This window comes from Rhipicephalus sanguineus, chromosome 5 (genome assembly GCF_013339695.2).
Source record: "Rhipicephalus sanguineus isolate Rsan-2018 chromosome 5, BIME_Rsan_1.4, whole genome shotgun sequence".
Taxonomy (NCBI): Eukaryota; Metazoa; Arthropoda; class Arachnida; order Ixodida; family Ixodidae; genus Rhipicephalus; species Rhipicephalus sanguineus.
Window position 1 is genome coordinate 115655602 of NC_051180.1, and position 20418 is coordinate 115676019.

The 20418-nt window shown below is 45.1% G+C and overlaps 1 protein-coding gene across 1 annotated transcript in view; it reads left to right on the forward strand.

The window, feature by feature from the left end:
* Positions 1-6269: 6269 nt before the first annotated feature.
* LOC119394921 (neurofilament heavy polypeptide-like) overlaps positions 6270-20418 on the forward strand; it is an 83769-nt gene continuing 69620 nt past the window's right edge. The window contains exon 1 of the mRNA XM_049416019.1: positions 6270-6411. Within this exon, the coding sequence (XP_049271976.1) occupies positions 6372-6411 (40 nt within the window). The 5' untranslated portion in view covers positions 6270-6371. The remainder of the gene's footprint in view (positions 6412-20418) is intronic.

Sequence of the window (20418 nt, forward strand, 5' to 3'; positions counted from 1 at the left end):
AGCGTCGCATATTGGACGCAGAACTTGGTTGCCATCCCGCGGCATGTTAAAATGTGATTGAACACCACGGCCGGACTAGAGGGAAACGCAATGTGCGTCGTGCCGCCCCGGTAGCGCGGCCGCGATTTTTCTCGGGGCGAGCGCGTGAGCGGGGAACGCGGTCATAGGCGTGCGCAGGGTTCCCCATTAGGGGGGGCAAAGGTTCGTCGCAGCGCCCCCCCACCCTACTAAGTCAATGTATGGGGAAGACTTTGCGCCCCCCCTCCTCTTAGGTGACTAGAAGAGTCAATGTACGGGCCGGATTTTGCGCCCCCCCTCATCGATGATTAGGGGGGGCGGCCGCCCCCCCTGCCGCCCCCCCCCCTGTGCGCACGCCTATGAACGCGGTGTTACAGCCAGATGAGGCAGCCGCGCGTCGCAGAGCTATTTTGGTTTGGATTAGAGTGATGGTATGAGCGACGCCGACGCTTTTACGACGCTTTACGACGCTTGGGCTAAGATCGCCACCTCGCGGTGTGTTAAGGCACTGACAAAATTGAACTTGCATTGAAAACGCGCCGAATGGGACGGACGGATAACACGTTGCAGGTGCTAATCGCGGAGGCCGCAGTAATGACGAATTACTTTATTTTACCGCTCCCAGAGGGCAACACCAACCCGCCGACCGGGAGAGTGGTAGATATAAAAGGTGCGTTTGTAAAGACGCGAGAGTTTGTGACCGTGGCGCAGTGGATAGCGTGCCCAGCATCTGTTGTTGCGGACAGAGCGGTCGTGGGTTCGATGCCCGTTGACGGAAGTTTTTTCTTTGCCATCTGATCGTGTAACTTTTTTCTACGTCATTTCCGTGACGGAAATACGTCACTGAATTTTTGGTGGACCCCGGCATAAAACACTTTCGTGTTAAAAAGATGAAAACTTTCCGGTAGGCCCTATTTTTAATTGTAAAGCCAGCCTTCTTGCGATGCACTTCGTCAAGGTAATGACGGCGTAAGGATGGAAAGAGGTGGCATAGAAAGAGACGGTGCACAGGAACCTCTACACAGTTTGCAGAAATGGCAGACTATCGCCTCTTCCCCTTCGCACTCGAATGCGTGCCCTAAACGCCCTTATCATTAACATTCCTCTCCAATGGACAAAGAGAAGGCCGGTCCCGATCTTTTCTAGTGCTAGCAGTATCACGTATACATGAGTGGTGTATACGAAGAAATGAATGTGGTTCACTTGGCACCAATTTCTCGCAATGATCGGTTTTACTAGTGTCTTTGTTGAAATTTGTCTACGGTTGTTAAAGAAACAAAAATGCATACGAGGTTCCGTATAGGTCGGTGTTCTCTACTCGCGCACGTATTTAGAATTCTTCAGGAAGTGTTCTGTAAACGCTGACCGCAGATGACGGAAATGGTTGCACACGCCAGTGAAACGAGTGCGCATCTGTTTGCACACGCATAATGCATGCGCGTTTACAGTGCAGTGCATAGTGGCACGGCGGAATGTTTACGCTCTTGCAGGCAAGCTAGGAAACGCTGGCACGATGCGGCGTATGAGAATGCGAGAGCAATATCACCGTTTTCCTACCTAGCTGTCTTTTTTTTCCCAGAGTCGCGTTGACAAAGACAAAAGATGAGTAACTGAATGTATACAAAACCAATGAATTTCACAGAGAGAGGGAGAGAGAGACAGAGAGAGAGAGATGACAATTTTAACGAGCGCTGATGGTGTTGATATGGGGAAATACCAGATTCGTCTCCTGTGGATTAGGGTGAATGATGAATTATGCCGTTGCTGTACAGACAAATAAGCACACACCAGTGTACAATTTTAAGGCTGAAAGAAAAGCCCTCGTTCACCTGCCGCACTATCTGCAAGAAGCAGCAGCGCAGTGGCTGCCTCCGAGTTTTACGCTGTACTGTGAAATGAAAAGCGGATTTCTCGTACACAGCGCCCAAACAATTAACATATGTAAGCAAAGGGGTGGCGGGATGTTAACACCGCCGTCTGGATGTCGTTTTAATACTTCAGCCAATCGAAACTTCAAGAGCATATGATGTCACACCCAGAGATGAAAGTGACGTCAAGTGCTCCTTGGCGCGAATTATGGAATCCTTTTACGCTCTTGCATATTCACGACAGCGGGCTCATTTACAGCCGAGGTCACAGCTCGCATAATGGTATGCGCGAAGGTGCACGCTTTCGAACTTTCATTTGGAATGTAGGGCCACATGATTAGGATGAAGGAGAGTGTCGTATACGTTTAAAAAAAACTGTTAAATATTATTTGGCAAATTATTAAGCCCGGTATGCACGACCGAATCAAAGTATTGTTCCAGTAGACGAAATGTATGATAGCGTTACCTACACCGTCACGATAGAGCAATCTATGCGCGACCTATAAACATAATTATTGAATCACTCAAATCTTTGTGCAACGCCTCACTAGTGCTTATGGTGCTGGACTGCTGACCCGAAGGTCGCGGGATTGTATCCCGGCCACGGCGGTCGCATTTTCTGATGGAGGCAAAAATGCTTGAGGCCCGTGTACTTGGATTTAGGTGCACGTTAAAGAACCCCAGATGGTTGAAATTTCCGGAGCCCTCCACTATACGGCATCTCTCAAACATACCGTGGTTTTGGGACGTTACACCCCAGCAATTATTATTCGCATTGATATCGACAGCTATAACAGAAGACCGTGGTACACCGTAGGATAAATTAGATTTTAACATACCGTTTGCGCAGCCGGTAGTGTCCTCAGTCCTTGTTTTCAGGGAAGCGAACAAACACAGCTCGGCATTTCCTGACGTCGCACTCTGCTTCCATCGACACGTTGGTGGACGTCAGCTGTAGCAACATCCAGGTGCACGATAGCGAACAGTAGGTGGCAACGCCTTCGCCTGCCCAGACAGAACGTGCGTTACCTCAGCGAAATCTGAGGTGCCGCGCAAGTCTCGTCCTACATGAAGATATGCAGAAGAGATCCCAAACCTAACATTAAAGCGCTTCACTCAAGTCAGCAACGCAGCAGATACGTCTATAGGTTACGCATCCAAACGACATAAAAAAGCTACGAATAGGCTTGGCACATTTCTGCTGTTTCTTGCGGGAGAAGCACAATTGTTTAGAGGTCGCTAAAAACAATTAGTACATTGTAAAGTGAAAACCATATGTTTAGTGTTTCTTTCAGATGTAACAATTATCTCAAAGTTAGATGTTACGCTATTAAATGCGAAGCATTTCTTAGCGAACCTTTGGCACTTTGAGCGTTCCTATCTACGTATCTGCCCATATATCTGTCTATCTATCTATCTAGCCGCCTATGTCTGGGTGCTCTCAAGATCGCCGCCTTAACTTCGTCTAGACCAAAATCGGCACGGGAGGGTAAGAAGATTTGACGAATATGACTGTCAGGTCATGACACGAATAACGTGAAAATCCTGTCACGTACGTCGTCAAACCCTTTCCTCTAGACACGTGTGCCACATACCCGTTTACCACGGGTCGCTGTGTACGGGTATGCGCCACAAGTGATTTACGGCTTATATCTACCCTCGAACGGCGAGAACAGACATTGGTAATATAAATGCGAGAGCGTTAAGAAAAACCGATATCGGCGGCGTTGACCCGCCGAATGGAAAGAATAAATATTAGGATCCCAGCAGGAATCGAACCCAAGCATTCTGCGCGGCAATCAGGTATTCTACCACAGAGCCACGCCAGGTCTATAAGCTGGTCTGGAAAAACAGCCTATGCAGGCGTAATATCGGTGCAACGTCAATCATGGTTGTGGTGCTGGCTGTCTAATTTTACAAGAAAACAATAAACACCACATATGTGCTCCTACAATACAGGCGTCATATCATATTAACGTCTGTAGTTCCAGTGTTGGCTCCGCTTTTACAACAGCCTAATAAACATTACACTTGTATTGCTATGATTCAGCAAGTTATATTGAAGCATTGGTCGACCCCGGAGGAATACATTAACAAAAGTTACGTATGCTATTCACATGATTGCACTATAAAGTGCACTTAGTTTCGATAATACTGACGCATGTACTCTAACGTGAGGGCTGACGTTACGTCGCACCATAATTCATTCTTTAAACGCCAGGGTTGTCGACGTGCCTGGTAATTCCACGATGTGCACACAGCTACTACACTTATAAAAATACGTCGATCCCCCTCGTAACGCTTGGCTCAAAGCCATAAAATACAGCGTAGAAGTACTCGCTGACTGCATCGCATGAAACGGATTCGCACAACGCGTGGGATCTGCCGAATTTTTTTTTGGATATATACAAGTTAATCATTATAGCACGATTTTTCACAGGGATATTTTTGTATTATTTGTCATCGCCACCGCATCTGATGGCGCTTCAGTCATGGGATGCTGCTGGCAATAGATTTCGACTGCTTTTCGTTGCAACTTGCGGGACTGATATCAATCCAATTTGGTGATTACAAATGAACGAATAAACTTTATTTAAAGCTGCTCCGGCAAGATTAAGAAAACTAAATATTTCCTAAAAAAGACGTAGGCGACGAACTAGACAGGGAACCCCGAACGTCCAGTTCTGTCCCGAGTTTATTAGCCAAACATCTAATGCAGTTCACAACAATCCGTACAATTATTGTGTGGGATGAGTTGCTGATGCGCCATGGGTACTACAACACGTACCACGTGTTTTATGCCTGCGTATGTATCTCCTTAGTGTAAATAAAACACTTGGTTGAGGGCTAGCGTCCGCGTTGTCTAACTCTTCTGTCTACTGAAACAGGGTTTCGGAAGTTTAAAAGGGTGTAAACTTGAGCTTGATGGCTTGGCTTCATAGCAGGGAACAGCGCAGAGACACCAGACAAGAGAGACTGACAGGACTTGGCGCTGGCTAACAACACGAGAGTTTATTTCGTATGTGCACAAATATATACGCTTCTTGGGAAACGGAAATAAAGAGGAGGGGGGGGGGTAGAGGTCAGACGCGCATCTTGCGCAGATATCGTGATAGCCGCGCCCGGGAAATCTACGAAGCACTCGCAATTCATTCCATTGGGCCATCATGTGCAAGCGCACCATCGATCACACTAACCGACAAGGAAATTAAGTATCTCCGCACGTGATCATAGCACCGTCACGGACTAGTTGAGACGCATGCGTTGACCTCTCCCCCCACCGCTCTTTATTTCCATTTCCCAAGAAGCGTATATATTTGTGCACATACGAAATAAACGCTCATGTTGTTGGCCAGTGCCAAGTCCTGTCAGTCTCCCTTGTCTTGTGTATCTGCGCTGTTCCCTACTATAAAGAGATTTCTGAACAACACGTTGCGGAGTACCAACAAGTCGTGAGGCTAGGTTGGTGGCATCACTTGAATGTTATCAGTACACCGCCCTCAGGTCCCTTCGTTATTAAAGTACATAGGCCAACAATGTTCTGACAGCGTCTATGTGACGCTGAAGCAGGTTAGCAACAACCGCGAATACGCTGCGGTGGCGTAATAGCTGCTACGTTGTAGCAGCCGTGCGGCAAGAAACTGCGTCTGAGACGTAACGTTGAATCTATGAAGAAGTCAACACATTTTTTTCTATTCACTTTTTATTGCCTTGCATGGGAGCTGGCGTGGCATAGCCGAACACGTTCGCATCAACGATTCCGACTTGGACAAATTTGTACACCGAACAGCAAATGTTTGCTGGACGATGACTCCACAACAAATGCAAATTTCTAGTCTATTATTGCGCAACGCTTCTAATCTAGCTGGTGACCGTATCGGTTGCAATACTAACTACAGGCTGGAACATTTGTTTGGAGGATACGCTCCAGACAACGCCATAATATAGCTTTCTCGAAAATCTCGCGTACCGCAAGCTATTGCTGTTGGGTGTACATTACGCAATATTATTAAGAAAAGAACGATCACGCGTGCGCAAGAAAAGCAGTACAATACGGGGCAATCGGCATCGTCAGTTTGCTCCGACGAAAGGCACCTGAGCTTCCCGTAAAACGTCAGAGGTGCGCGTTGCATCCACCCGACGCGAGATCGCGAAACCCGCCGGACATGACCCAAACCTTTCGTTTCGAAAGCCGGTCAGCTAACTGCGAGCATCGGCGGGCCACTCCCATTGGCTGCGCGAGAGAGAACATTCGAGTATGTCAAGTAACAAAGCAACAATGGGGGCGGATCTAAACAGCAGGTGAAGGGCCGGTTTACATGGCACGCAAGGAGCGTCAAGTTCGCTAATTGCGGCTCGCATAGCCACCACAAAGTATGTGCGTGTCTGGCTAAAACGTCGTGAGCTTACCGTCGTGAGGGCTGTGATACCTGCATTCTGTCGCAGAATAGGAGGGTCGCAGTGAACGAACGACACAGTTGGCCCATGAGACGTCGCCGATGCTTCGCGGTGCCTTTGGCAGCAGGTAAGTACACGGCTTATTTGAAGCTAGAGGTGTGCGCCGCCACACCGCTGCACCGCGCCGCCGCCGCCACCGGCGCCTGTTTTTGATCACGCCGCTCGCACCGCCGCAGAAGTCCCAAGAGAGATCACGCCGCCTCCGCCGCGCAATAATTGCGGCGCGCCGCCGTTAGTCTTTTCTTTTAATCCAAATGGGGAATCTGGAAATAATATACAGCACTTCGCCGGAGGAGCTCTTCTCGATGTGTCCATGTAATGGACTGTCCATTTCAGCGGCCGCTGAATAGCGGGAGCTCGGCGAGAAGCGCGACCCCTGTTTCCGGTTCTTGTTCTACAGTGCCATCATGACATCACGAAGCTTTCCAACACTCTCGACACAAATGATAGGGACCGAATGCGCTTCAATGCAACGAACGCAGCCCTCAGAGATCCGATTTTCGGTGCGCATGTCATTTGATCGTGTTAAGGTTTATTGCAGCCGCCCGTCTAACGCAGCTGTAAGGTCGGTATGCATTCCCAGCATCGTTCTCAAACATCTGGGACACATTGATATGCAAATTCAGACTTGAAAAGTTCCTGTTTCTGTGCATTTTGGCCACTCTCTTACGCTAGGAATGGGCTGGCGGGTTTGGTGCGGCGACGTGGTCAAGAGCGAGGTGACATCACGGCTCACCGCTTTTTCGAATCACTAAATGCGCTCTGCCGAAATGGACTGCGGACATCTCCTTTGGATGAACGCATCGAGAATAGCTCCCAGAAAGTTGAGGTATCTTTTTCTTCTCCAGAATATTACGAGTATTGTCTGACCTTAACGCTGCCGCGTCCTCCAGCCTTAAAGGGCGACGACCCAACTCACTGGATAGCGCATTCTTGGAGTCCTGGACCTAGTACACTGTGCATAAATAAATAAAATAGATAAGTAATATATATATCTCGGCGCGTTAGTACACTTTTAAATGCGAAGCATTTCTTAGCGAACTTCTGCGACTTTGAGCGTATCTATCTATCTATCTATCTATCTATCTATCTATCTATCTATCTATCTATCTATCTATCTATCTATCTATCTATCTATCTATCTATCTATCTATCTATCTATCTATCTATCTATCTATCTATCTATCTATCTATCTATCTATCTATCTATCTAGCCGCCTACGACTTTGTGCTCTCATGGTCGCTTGGTTAATCGAATGTACACCAAAATTGGTATGGCGTTACACGACTGTATGACGAACGTAAATGACAAGTCATAACATGAAAATCATGACACACATGTCATGTACAGCATGATTTACATGCCACGCTCATGGTGCGCTGGCGGCCGTTTCGCTACCTTGATATACACCAAAATTGGTATCTTGCGACGTGACTGTGTGACAAACATAAATAACACGAGTTAACATGAAAATCATGACACGCATGTCATGTACAGCATGACTTACGTGCCACGCTCATGGGGCGCTGGTGGCCGTTTCGCTAGCTTGATATGCACCAAAATTGGTATCTTGCGACGTGACTGTGTGAAAAACATAAATAACACGAGTTAACATGAAAATCATGACACGCATGTCATGTACAGCATGACTTACGTGCCACGCTCATGGGGCGCTGGTGGCCGTTTCGCTAGCTTGATATGCACCAAAATTGGTATCTTCCGACGTGACTGTGTGACGAATATAGATAACAGGAGTTAACATGAAAATCATGACACGCATGTCATGTACAGCATGACTTACGTGCCACGCTCATGGGGCGCTGGTGGCCGTTTCGCTAGCTTGATATGCACCAAAATTGGTATCTTGCGACGTGAGTGTGTGACAAACATAAATAACACGAGTTAACATGAAAATCATGACACGCATGTCATGTACAGCATGACTTACGTGCCACGCTCATGGGGCGCTGGTGGCCGTTTCGCTAGCTTGATATGCACCAAAATTGGTATCTTCCGACGTGACTGTGTGACGAATATAGATAACAGGAGTTAACATGAAAATCATGACACGCATGTCATGTACAGCATGACGTACGTGCCACGCTCATAGTGCGCTGGCGGCCGTTTCGCTAGCTTGATGTACACCAAAATTGGTATCTTGCGACGTGACTGTGTGAAAAACATAAATAACACGAGTTAACATGAAAATCATGACACGCATGTCATGTACAGCATGACGTACGTGCCACGCTCATAGTGCGCTGGCGGCCGTTTCGCTGGCTTGATATGCACCAAAATTGGTATCTTGCGACGTGAGTGTGTGACAAACATAAATAACACGAGTTAACATGAAAATCATGACACGCATGTCATGTACAGCATGACTTACGTGCCACGCTCATGGGGCGCTGGTGGCCGTTTCGCTAGCTTGATATGCACCAAAATTGGTATCTTGCGACGTGAGTGTGTGACAAACATAAATAACACGAGTTAACATGAAAATCATGACACGCATGTCATGTACAGCATGACTTACGTGCCACGCTCATGGGGCGCTGGTGGCCGTTTCGCTAGCTTGATATGCACCAAAATTGGTATCTTGCGACGTGACTGTGTGACAAACATAAATAACACGAGTTAACATGAACATCATGACACGCATGTCATGTACAGCATGACTTACGTGCCACGCTCATGGGGCGCTGGTGGCCGTTTCGCTAGCTTGATATGCACCAAAATTGGTATCTTCCGACGTGACTGTGTGACGAATATAGATAACAGGAGTTAACATGAAAATCATGACACGCATGTCATGTACAGCATGACGTACGTGCCACGCTCATAGTGCGCTGGCGGCCGTTTCGCTAGCTTGATATACACCAAAATTGGTATCTTGCGACGTGACTGTGTGACAAACATAAATAACACGAGTTATCATGAAAATCATGACACGCATGTCATGTACAGCATGACTTACGTGCCACGCTCATGGGGCGCTGGTGGCCGTTTCGCTAGATTGATATGCACCAAAATTGGTATCTTCCGACGTGACTGTGTGACGAATATAGATAACAGGAGTTAACATGAAAATCATGACACGCATGTCATGTACAGCATGATTTGCATGCCACGCTCATGGTGCGCTGGCGGCCGTTTCGCTACCTTGATATACACCAGAATTGGTATTGCGTGACGTGACTGTGTGACGAACATTACAACACGAGTTAACATGAAAATCATGACACGCATGTCATGTACAGCCTGATTTACATGCCACGCTCATGGTGCGCTGGCGGCCGTTTCGCTAGCTTGATATACACCAAAATTGGTATCTTCCGACGTGTCTGTGTGACGAATATAGATAACAGGAGTTAACATGAAAATCATGACACGCATGTCATGTACAGCATGACGTACGTGCCACGCTCATGGTGCGCTGGCGGCCGTTTCGCTAGCTTGATGTACACCAAAATTGGTATCTTCCGACGTGACTGTGTGACGAATATAGATAACAGGAGTTAACATGAAAATCATGACACGCATGTCATGTACAGCATGACGTACGTGCCACGCTCATGGTGCGCTGGCGGCCGTTTCGCTAGCTTGATATACACCAAAATTGGTATCTTGCGACGTGACTGTGTGACAAACATAAACAACACGAGTTAACATGAAAATCATGACACGCATGTCATGTACAGCATGACTTACGTGCCACGCTCATGGGGCGCTGGTGGCCGTTTCGCTAGATTGATATGCACCAAAATTGGTATCTTCCGACGTGACTGTGTGACGAATATAGATAACAGGAGTTAACATGAAAATCATGACACGCATGTCATGTACAGCATGATTTACATGCCACGCTCATGGTGCGCTGGCGGCCGTTTCGCTACCTTGATATACACCAGAATTGGTATTGCGTTACGTGACTGTGTGACGAACATTACAACACGAGTTAACATGAAAATCATGACACGCATGTCATGTACAGCATGATTTACATGCCACGCTCGTGGTGCGCTGGCGGCCGTTTCGCTACCTTGATATACACCAGAATTGGTATCTTGCGACGTGACTGTGTGACAAACATAAATAACACGAGTTAACATGAAAATCATGACACGCATGTCATGTACAGCATGACTTACGTGCCACGCTCATGGGGCGCTGGTGGCCGTTTCGCTAGCTTGATATGCACCAAAATTGGTATCTTGCAACCTGACTGTGTGACGAACATAAATAACACAAGTTAACATGAAAATCATGACACGCATGTAATGTACAGCATGAATTACGTGCTACGCTCATGGTGCGCCGGCGGCCGTTTCGCTAGCTTGATATACACCAAAATTGGTATCTTGCGACGTGACTGTGTGACGAACATAAATAACACGAGTTAACATGAAAGTCATGACACACATGGCATGTACAGCATGACTTACGTAACACGCTCATGGTGCGCTGGCGGCCGTTTCGCTATCTTGATCTACCCCGAAGTTAGTATTGCGCGACGTTACTGTATGACGAAAATAAATAATACAAGTTAACATGAAGACCATGAGGCGCATTTTCCTTAGTGACATAAAAGACGATGTATGAAGCTCTTTGCTGGCTGCTTCGCATTACATCGATTCCCACAATGCGTGGGATCTGCCGGCATTTTCCTTTCATTCTTACTCGAGTAAATCGATAAAGAAATACAGAAGTAAAGAGAATGGCAAACTTAGAATATAGCTGTGCTAGTTGGTAGGTATTCATGTTAAGAATACATGACGTGGAAACACGGACATAAGAGAAAAGTAGATAGAGTGAACGGCTATCTCTGACGTAGACCACTACTCGCATTTGATTGATAAGTATGGCCTCCTACGTGGGAATGCGCAGATAAATATTTGTGTCTACCTCGTTTCCGCCGCTGTGTGATTTTTCAGTTGTTAGCGGCGTTTCCGGTGTCTTGACTACTCTCTTGTGTCCGTGTTTGCGCGCCCTGTTTTTATAAAGGGCCCCTAAACAGCCTCTGAAAATACAAGAAAACACGAAAACAACGAGCGCGTTATTCTCCCTTGGCGTTTCTTGTCTTTTGGTGCACTTCGTGATGCTAGAACGGTGATTCACGTGACATCATCAGGGTACATACTCTCGACTGGTCCATATACGAGAAATAGCAGTTGTGAATTGTTTCCCACACTGCTTTGCTATGCAGCCGCCCACCCACTCTTGCTTCTTTCGCACGACTATCGTGCGCGATTAACTGATTTCGCTCCATTTTGTACGTTTGCGACCGCGCATGCAGAGATAACAGACTGTAGCCGACAAGCCCGAAATCCTGATAGGTTCAACGCATAGTGCTGACATTTTACGCGTGCTTTATGAAGAAATAAATGGCGAGGAGATGTCTCGTCTAAGAAGGGCATTGAAGGCGAGAACAATTAAAACCAATGGAAAAGGCTCCGAATTATATGATTCTTCAAACGGATGAACTCTTTACAGCGGAGACGATGGAGCTTTCCAGGAAAAAGGCGAGCCCGCTTCGAGGGTTTTTTGCAGGGCTGGGCAAAGATACTTTGAAATTGTATCGCGATACGATACAAGATACTCAGGCAAGAAGTATTGGAGATACAGATACAAGATACTGCCGCAAAAATTGTATTCGATACGATACTTGGCAATTGTATCTTAAGATACTTCGATACATTCTCAAATTTGTTATTATAGATCCATATAATGTAGCAGCAAACGCCTATGCACGAAAATGTCTGCTTCAAAATCTCTTAACTGTGACCTATTTTGTTTCACTTGAATGAAATGTCTGTTAGTATCTCAAAAGTTTTGCCCTTCTTGCTCAAAGTACATTAGTTTCCTTCCAAAATAACTTATTGCGGTTTGTTTTAGCTTCTACACAGGACAATGCTTTGTACACTTCGCTGACAGCGGTACTTGCTTTGCACAGCTTGCCGACCATCTGGCAGGTTGCCATATAATCACAATAACTTGAAATTTTTCGAATTTGAATTTGAACTTTATTCAGACAGACATTGTCTGAGATGAAGGGGCTAAAGGCAGATGCAACTGCCTGACAAGGGCCCCCCTACCCATACATTGCTCAGGGGTGTAAAGCCGCGGCACATGCGCAAGTACATGTAACAAGAAAAGAAGGTCAAAACACAGGCATACAGGCGATCAAACTAGAATAAGTAAAGTAGTTACCTTCGGTACACACTAATAATAATGCGTGACATGGAAATGTTTATACGAGCCCTGATGATGATAAATGTTACAAAACAGTAAAACGAAGATAAGAAAAACATAAAACACAAATAAAAAACATCAAGAGACGGCAAATGCACAATATAAAGTGAAGATTAGGAGCTAAACATAAGGTAATCTTTAACTTTTTTCCGGAAACTATATGTCGAAGAGTTGTCCCGAATCATATTAGCAATTTCTCGATTATTATTTAGAAAATGTGGTAATAAATAGGCGAGTGTCTGAGTACCATGTTTAGTTCGGAACATAGGCGTTCTGAGTCGATTTTGCCTTAGGTGATATTGTGAATGGTCAGATAACGATGATAGGGACAGGACTTGGGGGTCATGCAAAATTTGCCTATGTGTATGCATAGCGAGTCTCAGTTGCAATAACTGATTTATTCTGAGTATATTAAGCTTGGAAAAGGATGGCGCTGTGTGGTCATTTCGCTTAAGATTTTCGATGTAACGCACAGCTCTTTTTTGTAAAATTAATAATCTATCAAGGTTTGTTTGGGTAGTCGTACCCCAGCTTAGGAGACAGTATTGCAAATGAGAGTGAACGAGGGCATAATATAACTGCAGTTTCAAACATTTAGGCACCAAGGAGCTAATATTATACAGTATTGAGAGTGACTTGCACATGTTTGCATGGATCTTGTTTACGTGAAGTGTCCAGCTCATATTCTCTTCAAAAACAACACCTAGAAATTTATAACTAAGAATCCGTTCGATAGCGCAGTTTTGAAATATTATACAAGCATTATGGTCGTCAGGCTTGTTACGGCTTTTCAAAATAATATATTTAGTTTTTTTTTACATTAAATTGAAGTTGGTTTAGATGCAACCAGTGTGACAGATCAGTTAACCATCTATTAGCTATATTTGGAAGTTCAAGTAGATGTTTACCTGAAAAAAAAAAGTACTCGTGTCATCTGCATAGAGAATTATGTCGGGAGTTCAATACAATATCATTTATGTAGAGAATAAAGAATAAAGGTTCCAGAATGGAACCTTGTGGAACGCCATATTTTATTGGTTGAGAATGAGAACAATAGCCATTTAGACAAGTGAATTGCACCCTGTCAGATAAATACCTGCGTATCATATTTAATACGGTACCTCTAATGCCGTAGTAAGGGAGTTTGTAAAACAAAATGAAATGCTTTATGGAATCAAACGCTTTTTTGAAATCTAAAAATATTGCAAGAGTATATTGCTTATGATCAATGTTACTAAGTAATTTTCTTTGATATCCAAGAGTGCCATTTCGGTTGATTTCTTTTCACGGAAACCAAATTGTTGCCTTGGAAGCATTTGATGGTCACCAAGAAACTTCATTAGTCGGGATTTTAGAGTGTATTCTAAAACTTTGGAAAAATAAAGGTAGCACAGAAATAGGCCGGTAGTTATTCAAGTCGTCGTGAGAGCCACCTTTGTGGATGACTACCACTTTAGCTATCTTCATGCCATCAGGAAAAGTACCAGTGGTGAAAGCTTGATTGCAAATATGCTGCAGTGGGCCACACAGTAATTCGGCGACATGTTTAATTGGTTCTACCTTAATGTCATCGTAACCGGCGGCGGTATTTTTATTTAATGACTTCAGGTACGTAAATATTTCTGATTGACTACAAGGAGTCAGGAAAATAGAGTTCGCAGAGGAAGAAGAAATGTATTTTTGGCAGTCCTTTGCTGCGTCACTTGTCTGAGCTGCTGCACCTGAAGTTAAGAAATGATTATTAAGTTTATCCGCGAGACTAGCTTCTCTAAACTCAACACCGTCAATTGTTAGTGCTGAAGGAAGACAACCTTTTGTTCTTCCTATGAGTGTACGTAACGCGTTCCATGCTTTCCTGGGATTGCAAGAGACCTCCGCAAATCGTGCCTGATAATACTAAATACGGGCTCTCTGCAAATCGGAGTTTAATTTGTTGTGAACTTTTTTATATTCGTGGAATATGGATACGACTCGTATTCTAATGAAGTTATGGTATAGTTTATCTCGTTCTCCGATTCTGTTGTAAAGGCCTCTGTTAATCCATGGTTTCCTAGACTTTCCATGCTTTTTATAATATTGTAGTGGGAAGGCAGCATCATAACAGCTCTTACATGTTGCAGGAATAGATCATACGATATATTAGGGTTTTGCTCACTGTAGACAATATCCCAGTCGATGCTCTCAATACTAGCACGAAATGTTGACAAGTCATTGGCATTGAAAGAGCGATATGTAACAGGAGCATCGTTAACACCATTTTTATCTTTCTTAGCTGCAGGAAAAAAACAGAATATTGACAAGTGATCACTCAGATCAGTTGTTAGCACACCAGCACGGACGTCACTTCTATCATAGTTAGCTATACATTGGTCTAGCAGAGTTTCACTTTCTGTTATTCTGGTAGGCAAACTTATTAAGTTCCTACACGAAAATGATTCGATTACATCTATTAATTCTCTACTTTGTGGAGTAAGAAGTAACAAATCAATATTAAAATCACCGACAAGCACAATATGTAAATTTCTCAAGGACGTGTATTCAAACATCGAAGTTATAAAACACAGAAATTCTTGAATATCCCCCGATGGGGGCCGATAAACTGTGACAATCAGGTACATTACACATTTAACGGCAATGGATTCATAATGTGCGCTGACACAACAAAATTCGGGAAGCACGGCATATGTAACATCTTTGTGTATATATAGCGACACACCACCACCCCTACGATTTGGTCTATGCACGCTTTCACGCTTGTATCCTTCGATGAACACTACATCGGACGTGCAAGAGTACCAAGTCTCAGTGAAGGCCAAAAAATCTAGCGTATGATCTAAAGAATCAAACAGTACATCAGTTTGCTTGTTTCTCATACTACGTATGTTTAAATGAAATATCGACATTCTGTCCGGATCCTTAAAAGAAGGGCGCTTCAAAAAAGATTTAAAAGTTTCAGCGTCATGATATATGGCTTCATGGAAGATAGCCATTGCGGGGGAAAACTGGCAGTAGAAGTGACGTAAGTGATAGGAAAAACAGTTCAGTGAATCTTATCTAGGTCGCTTTCGCTGTCTATGCGCAATGCTCGATCACCAGGCACCTTGCGCACAAACTTCATTAGCCAAAGAAGTTTCTTGTTTTGTGGCGTCAGGTTGTCAAGGAAATACAAGTTAGAGCTAGCAGTTTTTAATTCGACTTTCTTAGCCATCCACTGGTCACGTGTTGCTCGTGACACGAAACGAACAAGCACAACAGGAACTTTGCCGCTTTTCGGTGGAAGTCTGTGTATGCCTTCGACTTCAGAGCTCGTCAGTTCAGGAAGGGTAAGCTTAGCTGCTAAGTTATTGAGCTTACCGAGCAACTTTTCATTCTGCGTGACAGGCATGCCGTGAATTTCAATATTTTGGCGTCTACTGTATTGCTCAAGAGCATTAACCTTCTTGTGCAGCTCATGGACGTTCTTGCTGGTGTCGGACGACTGGGCAGAATGCACCTGCTTTTTGAGGACTGCTATTTCAGCTGATTGCTTTTGCATTTCAACGAGCACCGCATCATATTGAGCAGACAAATGCTGAACTGACAGCTCCAATTTGTCGACTGTATTTTTCACTATCATTAGTGCATCCACCTTTCTCTGTATGTCTGGTATTTGGGCCAGCTTCTTGTTAATTTCAATCAGTACTTTCTCGAAGGTCGAATTATGCTCGCCGGTGTGGCTCTCATCGCCACGTGCACTTCGGGCTGCCAAAACAAGGCATGTCTGGCACTTCCATGTTTTCTTTGCGGCATCATCTTTTTTGAAGGTCGTTTTGCTGACTCCCGAGCATGCTCCCAAGTGATAGCCATATTTGCATTCAGAGCAGGTTGTATATGTGCCGCTCTCTAAGAGAGGCTCACTACAGACTAAGCAGGCATCAGACTCGGACATCTCGGACTGAGCAAAATCACAGTTTTAAAAGTATCAACGGTCACAAAAAGGAAGTTATAATGATCATCAGCAGGAAATTCTTGCGACAGCGGTGGCGGCGGTGGTAAACAGCGTCAGATTAGGCAAATGTAAATACAGTTTACACCAACCTGCAAAGTCAGACAGGAGCAGTTAGTGACGAGCCACTCTTCCGTAGCCGCCACCGCTGTGCAAATGGTCCTCCGGTGTCTAGGTTGTGTCTTTTGAAGGGGCGTCTCGATGACGTAGTTCACAATGGGGGCGTTGTCGATTCTTGATATGGACCCGGTATTCTCGATATGGCGTCGAAGAAGGTAAGGTGGCAGCTAGCGCCGATCCGTAAACGCGCTTTCGCCGGGGCTGCAAAGTCAGACAGGCGCAGTTAGTGACGAGCCACTGTTCCGTAGCCGCCACCGCTGTGCAAATGGTCCTCCGGTGTCTGGGTTCCCACGACGGCGCAAATACCAATGTGGACTTTTACCTTGTCCGTAAAAGACAGCTTTCACAATACCGTATATCCGGACATGTGTACAGCAGCAATAACGCTGGTAGCGACATTTTTTTCTCTTTTTTTTTTGGGGGGGGGGGGGGGCATGGTGTATACTAGGGGTTTGAGCCATTTCGCTAGCCGCCTGGCCCGCACACATGACGGTCTTCGTCTCATTTGTTTTTATTTTCTAAATAAGTATGTTCGTGAGCTGCACAGACATGACTGGTCTTAAGCATTCCTTTCGTGAGGAACATGTGGTTACCATGTGCTAAAACATAACCATGGAACAAAAACTCTATATTTCAGAATTCGCGTCCAGATATCAGTCATTCTGTACATCGCTATCGATGTTTCTCGCATCCTGACTCCAAATCCCCTTCAGAAATGACCTATATATGAGATATGGGAAAGACTTCCTTTCAAACGTCATTTTGTTCAAACTCTCTCCCACCATCTTCACTGTCCCGGCCTTTGCAACTAAATTTCGCGACGGCGGCCCGCTAGCTATAAGCACAGTTTGAGACCCCCGGTGTATACGTAGATGACGTAAAACTGCAATGAATTGTCATATTCTACTTAACTGCTGGCGTAAAGGATTCTTTGTTCAGATACTAACGTGCAATCGTTTTAGCAATTATTCTTCAACAAGAGAACATGTGCGACACAGAAACGTCTCAGACGTATTGTATATTTCCATAAAGCGTCGAAGGACACCGCCGCTATTGCCACTTATAGCTCCCATTACGTGGCTATTAGTAATGCGAAAAATATTTAAGAAGGCCTGAAACAGGAAAACAAATATAAGTGAAATAGAGAGGTGGTTGTGTATCAAACATTCACATTGACTGAGCACAGAAACACGATACAGACGGTGCCCTTAATAGCTATGAGCATGAAGTATTGTCAGCTTAGCTCTTGAGACAATAGAAAATTCAGTGCCTATGGAAAATTGCCTGAAACTGCTCGTTGGGACGCTCATGAGCAAAACAGAGCATTCAGCAAAACAAAGTTTCTCGAATCTTCTTCCTAACATCTTTAAGATGGCTCCTTATGATTTCCATTATTATAATGCAAACTCAATTTCTCTATTTTCCTAAGAGGTAAGCAGAATGTTTTGTACTGTTTACTCAAGGTACGCCCACATAATTATGTAGTTGTTTTCAAAATCGTTTTGGCAACGTGTAAATGTGTAAACAGTAATGGGAATTAAGTAGACAGAATAATAAAGTAGACATTTTATTTTGGGAGCGCGTTGCAAAAGACATACTGCAGTGACCAGACCGGAAAAACAGTGCAGAGACTTAGGTAATGAAGGGATGTAAAATGACAGCTAAGAAAGCACTTGTGCTAATAATCAAATTATGATTTCATAAATTCTTTGAATAAACGTAGCAAGAAGTGAAAAATACGGTACGCCAAGATAGTTTCTGTTAGGTAAACGCTTGCTCTTTTAGGTCTAGCATCAGTACCAGTGGCACTAACGTTTTTAGATTCTTATTTTCATATAAGTTAATTCATAGCATGCAAGTCAAACTTACATCCACGAGATCATTCAAATCGCTGATATGTAAAATCCACGCGACGCAAAGGAATCCCATTCTTACACGCATCACATTTCGTTACGGAGCAAGACGCAAGAGAATCTTCAATAATGACACTGTAGCAACATCAGAATTTGCGCGATAGACGCGGCGCCGGACAGTGGCTAAGAGCAAGTGTTGCGGCATTGGCGCAACTAAAAAGAAAAGAAATCGAGCAAACAAAAGGTACGTGGGCTGGGCGTAGACGTCCGCGCGCTTGTCTTCCTCATCTTGTGCCCTCACTGGGGTACTCTGGCGGAAAAATGAAATTGCGTCACTGCCCTAAGATTTATTAAGATGGCTTAGTGGTACCAGTGCCAGCTTGAGAAGCGCAGCTTGGCCAGCGATTTTTGTTTCGCACGGTTGTGTTGCGATAGAAGTATCTTGTATTTTAAGATACACGATACATTATCGAATGTATCGGAAATACAGTTACAGATACTCTTCTTTCGAGTAGTATCGCGATACAGATACAAGATACCCATAGAGTATTTAAGATAGTATCTAAGATACATGTATCTTCGATACTGCCCAGCACTGGTTTTTTGTATATTTTTTATTGCGTTAGCAATTGTATGGACACTCAGGAGAGGCTTTCACTGTCGCCGTCATGTTCCGTATAAACTCTAAATCGATAAGATCGCTCCGCGCATTGTATGTTCTACCCGCGAGTAAAAGCTCGCGAGCGTTAGCAAGGAACATGGCTAAAGCAGAGACGAAACAAGCTGGTCATCTCCGTCACACGGAATGACATCAACCCGCGTGCGAGGCCTGCTGTCAATTGCTCCTCAAGTAGAAAGAAACGCCCCGCCCGTCATTTGCTGGGCGAAGGAGTAGGAAGGGATGTCTGGGGAGAGGGACTGCGTAACTCGAGCCGCTACTGTGAACTTTGACTATAAGGGCGCGGTCGAGAGCGCTGGCGCGCGCGCTATTTCGGCAGACATCCACCAGCGAATGGCTCGTATACCTTCTACGCCCTGTGAGCGCTGTGATCTCACTGCTTCGCGCGCTCGGACCACTGATACGACAAACTGACCGAAAACCGCTTCTCTCCCGGGAGCGGCCGTATTGCCATACACCAGCGTTTCGTAGAGTTAAGTGAGATCGGCTCAAAAAGAGTTAGCTGCTAGCCCTCGTTCATGTAACATTACGGCGTGTACTTGTCGCATTCAGTGCTTCGTCCCCCCCCCCCCCCCCCGCCCGCGGCGCGCCGCCGCCGGTGATCTTGGGTCCGGCGCACATGTGTATTTAAAACTGACCTATTGGCAAGGGCTTCATGCTTGCATAGTTTCCTCAAGATCTATTTCACAGCAGACTGATTCAACAGAAGCGGGTAATCAGAGGAAGTGTTCTTGGTCTGCCACGGTGGCACAGTGGCTATGCCTTTTACGGTTGACCACGACATCATTTCTGTTTTCGACCGCAACGGTGACATTTTGACGGGCCCGATTGTGTGCTGCTCTTTGATGACACGCTAAAGAACCTCCTCCTTTGGTCTCCGCTGCGGCGTCCGTCGTTATCTACCGTACCCTGTTTCGGGATATTCGAACGCGTAATATTTAAGGTGCCCTTAACTTACGTATGCGCGAATCAGCTGCATGATTACTAGTCCGCTGTCGTTTTTGTGAGTCGAACAGTGTGTTTTCTGCGATTCCACTATGCGTTTGAGTGCAGCGACACGCCTGCTTTGCCTTCAGTGAGCGTATGATTGAACCACGTTGTCATAATTCGCAGCAAATTTAGCCATGACAAGCAGGGCAATCTATATAACGTTTCGCTGACACACAAAATACTCTATTACTCAA